General features: G+C 34.0%; 1 protein-coding gene across 1 annotated transcript; it reads right to left on the bottom strand.

Annotated features, from left to right (window-relative positions):
* Positions 1 to 905: 905 nt before the first annotated feature.
* LOC107003615 lies at positions 906 to 2,649 on the bottom strand. Its single transcript, XM_015201940.1, has 2 exons — positions 1,480 to 2,649; positions 906 to 1,391 (listed from the first exon to the last, which is right to left on the bottom strand). Exons 1-2 carry the CDS (start codon positions 2,647 to 2,649, stop codon positions 906 to 908), a joined length of 1,656 nt encoding a protein of 551 aa, XP_015057426.1.
* Between the last annotated feature and the right edge of the window lie 7,135 nt (positions 2,650 to 9,784).

Below are 9,784 nucleotides of genomic sequence, written 5' to 3'. Positions count from 1 at the left end.
GAAATTTAATTCTTCCATTATGCTTATTTCAACACTCACTTTCAATGAGTGAAACAGAAATAAGCTCTTCAAACAACACCTCAAAGATTGCCTCAAAGATGACATCCATCATCAATATGTACCTGAATGATCAGCAGTTCCTTGCATATTGAATTCAAAGAGAAGAGTTTTTGACAATTTTACCTCTCTTGAAGACATTGTTTAGGAGTAACTTGGACAACCGATCAGCTTGTTGGGGAATTGACTATCAAAGTTTGCTTCTTTCAAACTGAGCTTGATTAGCTTCTTCATTCTCACTTTCAAAATTCACATTATCAGTTTGAACTGCATCATCTTTGTTCAGCACTGTCTAGAGGACCAGGTTCGTCATCAGGTTCATTATCTGCATCATCTTCTTTGTCATTTGCAAATATTATTTTATGCAGACTGGACCAGGTCCCCTGACATAGGTTTGTGCAGCAAAGCAACACTCATAAGCACGTCTCCTTAATCATACCTCAACATTCATACCTTGAGCATTAAGTTCAGTGAGACTATCACAATGAGCAGTAAACAGATCAGCAATATACATGTTCTTGCATCTCTTTTCTATCAAAATCATCGCCAGAGTGAGCAAGTTTGTGACAAAACAGTTATCTGATAAGAGCTTAGCTTCATTTCATTCATCACAAATCTACACCAATAGTGTAGCGTTTCTTGCCATTCGCCAAAAGAGACACCTCCACCTTGAAGTGTCTTGAGAGAGAGGAAGTTTTGTAACCTTCTTAGTCATGTGTTTTGAGCAACTGCTATTTATAAACAAACGCTGACTGCTTCCTCTCTTCTGCACCAGAATTACTTGTTAGACTTAGGAACCCACTTCAAACAGAGTTCCCAATAACTGTCAAAGGCTTGACAAGAAACCTTCATGTCCAAGGGGGCAAAGTGTTCTTGCTAAAACGATAGCGAGGACCAGGTCCCTTGCGCTCCGTTTCCACATTTCTGTCGGATCTGACAAATTTAGCATGAAGACCAGGTCCCCTTTCTTTCTTTTCTTGATTATTTTCAGATCGGACAAACTTCACATGTCTTTCTTTAGCTCTTTTCAGCTGTTTGGAATAATTTGACGAACTTCCTTCAAATTTTTCCAAAATTGGACAATCTTTCTTATGATTTCCATCTCGACAACAATTCTCAGACAACAGATTGTCAGCATCAGAAACACTTTTGCTTCGAGGATTGTAGGAGGATTTTATCTTGTCACAGCCTAACCCTCTTCTACTATTGTTGTATTGACCAATCAGATTTGTAAGAATCTTAGAGGAATTGGTCCATTTGAGAGATTTTTTCAGTTCTTTTACACAGACCAGGTCCCTCTCTAACTCAAGATTTCTTTCTAATGCAATTTTGGTCTTCATTTCAGTAGTGTGCAACTTATTCTCAAGCTCCAGCTGCAAGCTGCTTGCCTCATTCTTTCAAATTAAAAATTTTATTAGTTACCCCTTTCATCTTTTTCTTCAGTTCTAGATTTTCAGCTTCTAAAACAAGCATTTGACTTTTAATATCAGATATTTGGGCAACTAATGCAATTTTTCCATCTTGAGAGATATCTAGACTGTTCCTTATGGGATCCTTCTCACTTGTCAGCTCACTTATCAAATCAAGTAATACAACTGCTAGCTTTCTCAACTTGCTAGTAGAAAAGGTATTCAAGTTTTGCTTGAAATAAGATAGAGTTACCTTTTCATCAGCATATTCCTCGTTTGACTTTGTCATGAAATCATTATCTGTGTGTTCAGAATCATCTGAATCACTTGAGGTTTTTTTCCATGCAGCCATATCCCTTTTTAATGTCCTGAAGAAGACTTCTCTTCTGCTTATCTTGGGATGGACATGGTCCCCCTCATTGTCTTTATCTTCTACACTCTTGACATAATTTTCTTTATTCTGATCAGTCTCATCAATCATATCAGTCCTTTTGTATTTTTCCTTCAGAATGAGACACTCCCTTTTTTTATGCAACTCATGAGCTTGAAGAAGCTCAAATAGTGTATTTGGAGTCGCCTCTTCAGGCCCCTTTGTCTCCTCAGCTAACACACATTCATTTATCCAAGATCTGGGAAGAGTTTCCAGTATCTTAGAGACATGTTTGCACACCGGGATAGGTTCATCAAGAAACATGAGCTCATTGGTTATAGTGGAGAATCTTGTCTGAATTTCATGAACTGGTTCACCTTCCTCCACAGTGAAACCTTCAAACTGAGCAGTAAAGAAATCTAGCTTAGATTTCCTTGTTTCCTCAGTACCTTCAAAGGTATTTCTCAAGAGATCCCAAATTTCTTTGGCTGATTTACATGAAGCGATCAAATCATAATCTTTCATTCCAATGCCACACATAAGCAACTTCTTGGCTTTGTAATTTTTTGGAACTAGTTGCTTGTCAGAGTCATTATATTGTTGTCTAGTTTTGGGAATGACTCTTGTGACCACTCTATCTTTAACCTCCATAGTTGGCACATAAGGACCTTTACATATGACGTCCCATACTTCACTGTCCTCAGCCATGAGATAGTCTCTCATCCGAATCTTCCAATATTTGTAGAGCTTATCATCAAAAAGAGGAGGTCTTGTGGGAGACATATTTCTTTGTTTATTCAGTAGTGACGCCATTTCTCGCAGGAACTTCTCTCTTGGTGTTAATCAGATAGAGAGCACCCGCTCTGATACCACTAGTTGGAATGTGTGCGACCACTACCAGTCAACGGACCAGGTCCCTTGACACAGCAAGAACAGTGCAGAAGATTAAACAATATAAAGAACACAACACAAGCAGTTTACGTGGAAACCTCCTTGCTCAAGGGAGTAAAACCACGACCTGTTGCACAGGATTTAAAACCGTCTTCACTAATCTTCTCAAGCAAAAGCGAAACCCGGTTACAAACAATGTGAGAAAAAGTTATTAATCTCACGATCAAGTAATCTACCTATTACTTGAAGAGCCTAAGCGGATAAAACACCGCCTACTAAACCACCTAACTCTAGATTACCTAGAATTTGACTAAGCAACAAACCAATGTTGCCCACTAAATCAGTTAGCCTTAACTGACTTAGACTTTTTCAAACCCAAAACAAATATCTGAATCCTTTATAGATTAGGAACAGATTCACAATGTAAGTACATAGACACAAAGCTCTAAATACAACAAAGATTCTTCTTTACTCTATCAGGTCCTTCTGTTGAGTTGAGCAATGTTCTTCCTTGAAGATGGCCTTCTGTTCAAGCTTGTGAATTTTCAGAGAAAATCCAAGTTTAATTTTCCAAGTATTGAATTTGTGTTTGTTGGAAAGAGATAATATAAATTCCCACAAATTCGTTGAACTCATCCCATTGGCTGAAGGCCTGCTGTTGGAAAAGTTGTGCACCTACCACATTAGAGATGACAACTTTCTTTTCGTCCTTTTCACGTCGCAGTCTTGTGGGTACCAGGTCCCTTGCTTGCAGGAACCAGGTCCCTTGCAAACTTCTATATGAGTTCTTGAAAAGGCTTGCTGGCTGACTTCCTTCTTTGCATGAATGAATATAATATGGTGTTTGTCATGCTAAAAGTATCAAAAATAAAGAGTTATTATCCGTTGGACAAACACCTTCCTCCATTCTGATTGGTGTAGTACACTGACGCCTTACCAACCTCTGACGTGACAGCTTTACAGTTGTAACCAATTATGTATCTGATGGAAGAAACTCTGCCTGGTACCAGGTCCCTGCATTTGCGAAATACTGAAACATACAATCTCGTCCGCTCTTCTTATTGGTATAGGATACTGCACTTTTCACCTACCACCTGACATGACAACTTTTATGACTGTACCCCATTTGTATCTGGACAAGAGCACTCTGCCAGGAACCAGGTCCTCGCATTTGTGAGGATCATCAAAACACCTAGAATATAACACATACAAATGTAACTTTTATGGAACAGATAAAAATTGTGATAATTAAGATGTATATATAACTAAATCTTTCCTTTTGGACCTAAAGCCATTTTCCCTATTCTTCCACAGGTACTTATTGCCAGAAGCTGACTAATACCGAAAAATAACAAAAATACAACACAATGTAAATAGTACAGGATGTAAATATCTAATGTAAATAATGCAGCCACAAACGATTTTCAATCATATATATAATATCTATGTAGATTGCCAATGTGATCGTGCGCGCATTTAACAACATTACGCTTGTGCAAGCACAGGCTATCTCTGTCTAGTTTCAACAAAAAATCAAAACAATAAAGTGGTTATCTTTATTTTTTATCGAACGAGTAAATACAAAATTAATTTGTTCATTTAGCAAACATAGCAAAAACAAAGATAACCCCATAAATATTCAAAATGACATTGTCCATGAAGAGTATGCTCAAAATTAGTGCATTGATCTTCACACTCTTGTTATCGACCAAGACAACTACCTCTAAATGTTCGACTAAACATTTGGCAGCCATAAGTAGATGATTCCACATTTATTATTTCTACACACGATCAAAAAAATAAAAAATCAAAGTCATCTAAAATCGATTAATTAAACTGATCAATGAACATAAATTACTCATTTAGATTTTCTGTGTTGGTCATATTCATATTTTCAGGGCTAATAATTCTCAAGAGTAAAATTAAAAGAATAATGTTATTTATATATTGATTTTGTGAAGTTACAAGTACTATATTAAGAGTTATCTATTTTTAGTAAGAATGACATATAAACAGGAAAAGAGAGTATAACTGCTTTAGTACCTCACGTGATCAAACGTTAATTTTGTGATCCTAAATATGTTATCGGGGATGATAAAATCAAAGAGTTATCAATTATAAAAGTAAAATATTTTCTTTTTGGTTAAAAAATAGAAAGATAAAATGCAAAAATTGAAACATATGGTAGTGTTTTTTTTTTTGGAAAGTAAAAACTTGTACAGTGTGAAATAATTTTATCCTATTATGTTCCTTTATAAGATGAAGAAACGTAACACAACGACGATAATGATGATAATAAAAGAAGCAGAAAAGAAGCATGGTTAAAATTTGAAATTCAGCCATCTTAAATTGAATTAATTATTAATTTGAGTAAATGTGAGATTTATGTTAGGGAAAAGGGTCAAAATTACCCCTCAACTTTGTTTTATTGGTTGATTTTGCCTCTACCGTCAATAAACTTAACACATATACCCCTCCTTTCTCCAAATCAATTAAAATTACCAATTTTTACTTAAATTATCCAATTTTAACCTGACTCGACCCACTTAATAATATAACCCATTTCTTTTACCCAAATCAATTTGATTTTCTCCACCACCACCAAAGCCACCACTCTTTTCGAGATCTCCTTCACCACCACCGATGAAATAAATATTTTAATTAATACATCTTTAAAAAGAAAAAAACCATTTATTTTGAACCATAAAAAATTCTACAAGGTGTAAATCCTCTTCAATTCACCTTAGACAACTCCATTTTAGGTCATATAAATTCCTTTTAGAGGAAATTGGGTGGGTATTGGGTTATGGGGCGGATAGTTGGGTTATGGGTTAAAAAAAAGGGTCAAGCGGGTGGTTCAATAGGATTAAGACACGTGTAAAAAATTGGGGGTCCGTTAGTGAGAGGGATTAGTGAGAGGGGTATATATGTACCTATAATTAGACTGCAGGGGCTTATATGGACGCAAAGTATAACAGAGGGTATATATGTACCATTTATTAAAGTCAGGGGTAAATACGTCCCTTCTCCCTTCTATATTTTACTCTCTAAAAAAGTATCTTTTTCTCTCTCCTCAATATTATATTATTATTTCTATTTCATTCTTATTTTCTTATTTCATAACATAAATCCCTTATTTCTTTTTCAAATAAATACGTTTTATAATTTTCATGTGGTATAACATTTTATTTTTTTAATATTTTTATTTAATATAAAATGATATTTTATTATAAATTTTTATACAACATAATTTCAAGAAAATATGTTATAATATACAAATTAATGGACGAATTCTAATAAGATTGAAATACAATTACATAAGCACTCAATTTTTAAAATTATTACGTTGCTTCTATTAATGCATTCGGAGTTCAAAATGAGCATTATCGTCCTTAATTTTTTTTACGTATAGCTAAAAATTGTTCATATTAGAGATTTTCATCTATCACCATTTTCGTCGTTGGAGTTGGAACCTCAACGACATCTGAATTGCTGCATTAAGATTATGTTCACTCTCAATTATCATGTTGTGCAGTATAATACATGTAGTTATTATTCATGTAGCAATTCATTTCCTAAAAAATGTGACAGTCTTATAATAATTGCAAAACGTGATTGTAAAACTCGGAATGTACGTTCAACATCTTTTCGGCATGATCCTTCCTTCGTTCCGAATTGATTATTTTGTTATGTATTGTATTACCATGTTGTATTTAAATTATAATGTTAGGTATTGTATTACTATGTTGTATTTAAATTATAATGTTAGGTATTGTATTACTATGTTGTATTTAAATTATCATATTATGTATTTTATTTTTAAATTAAAATTTCCATCTTCTCATTTTGATTGTGTTTATTCTTTATAGTGAAAATTAATAATAAAATCAAATTATATCATTGATGAAAAATAGAAAAAATTAAAATACTATTAATTTGGGATGAAAGTACTATATATTAAATAAAATATTTTTTTTAAAATATTATATTCTATTTTAAAAAAATATGAATATTAGATATTTAATTAATGTCATTATATGTAAAATAATATGTTGATTAGTAAGTAATAGAAATAATAATAAAATAGTCAAAAAGTAAAATAGAAAGTGTGAATAGTAGTTCTCCAAATTTGGAAAACTACTATTCACCTCTCTATATTTGAAGAATAGAGTAACATAGAGATGGATTGAAGTGTTCATTCTCTATTTTACTCTCCAAATATAGAGAATAGAGAGTAAAATAGAGGTGGGTTGGAGATGGTCGAAATGATAATGATTAGTAATTAAATCGAAGACTACGAAGGGAAATTGGACTCCCTTGGATTATCTAATTGTCCTACTCTTCGACTGGTCTGCCACCAACCACACATACCGTGCTTCGATTTTGAATTTTATAATTTTAAATTAAAAATATGTTAAATATATTATATGAAAAATTAAAATTAAAAGATGACTAAAAAGGAAAGAAACGTTCTTCTTAGAACTAAAAAAGAAATGAGTGAAAGTTAATTAAATGGGGTTTAAAGAGAAAAATTAATTGTTTCCAACAATACCATTAATGACATAGTATTCAAGAGCAAGAAGATGTAAATTATACCTTCTGCATGTTACTAAATGAGCATGAAAAGAATCAAAACGACAATTAAAATAACACTTAAAAAAGATTGATATTGTCTTTAAATTGTTCATAGTTACAATTGTTTTTAGTAATTTAGATGCTAATTCTCTAGGAGTCTTTCTCTGTAAAGTATGCCAATGGAGGGTTGTTGACCCAATCTCATACGAAAGTTAATGATAAATTTTTTCATTTTTCATTCCGAAATAGGATCAATACGCTGGTAAATAAAAATAGCCCTTTACTTGGTCCCAAAAAAGCATGAGAGAGTAGACTTAAGAAGATAAGGGAATATGAAAAACTAGAACTCATTCCACCCGAATGAAAGACCCAAGACTACATGAATGACATGAACCATCAAAGTCTTACAAATGAAGACGACCCGTGTGAAGCTTTAGTTTCATCATCGATCAGAGCTCCTAGCCCTTTTAATTCTGTTTTATCTCAGTTAAACTCTACAAACTATAAAATTTATTTATCGCTAATTTTATTTTTTTGAATAAATGTATGGCGGACGGAATTAACTAGTAATAGGGAACTCAAGTAGAGGTTCCCCAAAGAATACTATTGCCTAGACCATAATAGATAATGTGAAAGAATCCACCTCAAAGAAGATTGGTTCAATAAGTATTCAGATTTTGGTTGATGTCAAGAAGTGTTACCATATCCTCAGCATCTTCATCATCTTACTGAGCCATGAAAGTAAACATTTCATTGAATATATTATCCTCATCATGAACCACCACTATTGATGCATCATTAGGTTCATCAAATTATTCTGAAACACTTGAAGAATCTACCCATGCATCAAGAGGTTTCTTGACCACATAATCAGCTGCAACTTTTCGATCACTTTTATCAAGTACCATGTCCCTGCGTTTTTCTTTCTCGCCTCTTGGTCTTTGGTATTCATTGTTTTTAGCTTTGAGTGATGGACAATCTTTTATAAAATGTCCAGTCTTTCCACATTTGTGACAAGTATCATTTGGAGTTGCAGTTCAAAGAACATTTGCTTCCTTTCTGAATCCCTTGTTTTTTCTCATAATCTTCTGAAACCTTTTGATAAGGTAAGTCATATCATCATCTTCACTGGAGCCTTCTTTAGATTTGTGTTTCAGCATTAAAGACTTATCCTTCTTGGCTTCTTTTTTTAACTGAGCATAACTTAGGTTCATTTCATGGGTCTTTAGATTTCCAATGAGAGCATCCATTGTTAACACTTTCAAATCCTTAGCTTCAGTGATGACATCTACCTTACTTTCCCAAGACTTGGGAAGAATTCGAAGCACTTTGCTGACCTGCTTGCTCATACTGATAGGTTCTCCAAGACATCTCAACTCATTTGTGATTGATGACAGTTTTGTGAACATCTCATGAATAGTTTCACCTTCTTTTGAAATTTTCATACTGAGAGGTAAGCATATCAATCTTTGACTTTTTCACTTGTTCAGTTCCTTCATGGGCTGTTTTTAAGCAATCCCAGATCTCCTTTGTGAATTCTCAAGATGAGACACGATTGAACTCATCAGGTCCTATACCACAGACAAGAAACTTCTTTGTTTTGCAGCACTTTTCAATCTTCTTCCTGTCAGCTTCATCGTATTTGCGTCTAGGCTTTGGAACAAGTGTATTGATTTCACCATCTTTTTCTTTAATCATAGGAACAAACGGTCCATCTGAGACAATATCCCACATTTCACTATCTTCAGCCATAAGGAATCATGCCTTCTAACTTTCCACCAGCTATAAACTGACCATTGAACCGAGGAGGTCGAATCGAAGACTGATCCTTTTCCAGATTGAGTGGAGAAGTCATTCTAGAACATGAATCACTCTCTTGGTATTAACCACATAGAGAGTATCCGCTCTGATACCATTTATTAGAATATGTGCGTCCACTATCAGTCAATGGACCAGGTCCCTTGACACACAAATAAGGATATAGCAGAAAGTAAATGCAGTTTAACAACAGAGGAGTTTTACGTGGAAACCTCCTTGCTCAAGGGAGTAAAACCACGACCTGTCTAACAGAATTTTCACAACCGTTTCACTAATCTTCACAAGCAAAAGAAAATCGGTTACACAAAATGTGAGAAAAAGTTTTTAATCTCACCAATAAGTAATAACTCTATTGATTGATGAGCCTGAGTAGATGTTACTCTACCCACTAAATCTATCACTCTAGACAACTTAGAATTTTCTAAGCAATCTCACAGACTGCCCACTAAACCACTAACCTACTAATGATTTAGAATTTTCTAAGCAACACAAAGGTTGCCCACTAAATTAGTTCAACTAACTTACTTAGAATTTCAGATCAAACCACACTGATTCCTTCATAATTTTAGGATCAGTTTACAATGTAAGATCGAAAGAAAGTATTCCCAAACAACTACACAATGTTCACTTGAGCTTCTGTTGTTGTTGAATATTTCTTCTCCTT

This window comes from Solanum pennellii, chromosome 11 (assembly GCF_001406875.1).
Source record: "Solanum pennellii chromosome 11, SPENNV200".
NCBI lineage: Eukaryota > Viridiplantae > Streptophyta > Magnoliopsida > Solanales > Solanaceae > Solanum > Solanum pennellii.
Note: the sequence above shows the minus strand (reverse complement) of the source record. Positions and strands in the feature narration are given on the sequence as shown.

What these genes read in the sequence shown, in the direction of transcription:
- LOC107003615 (XM_015201940.1), bottom strand. Translation starts at nt 2,649, where the DNA reads ATGGCGTCACTACTGAATAAACAAAGAAATATGTCTCCCACAAGACCT. An exon ending in TGAAGAAAAAGATGAAAGGG is followed by an intron (nt 1,392 to 1,479) that starts GTAACTAATAAA and finishes ACTGAAATGAAG; the next exon opens with ACCAAAATTGCATTAGAAAG.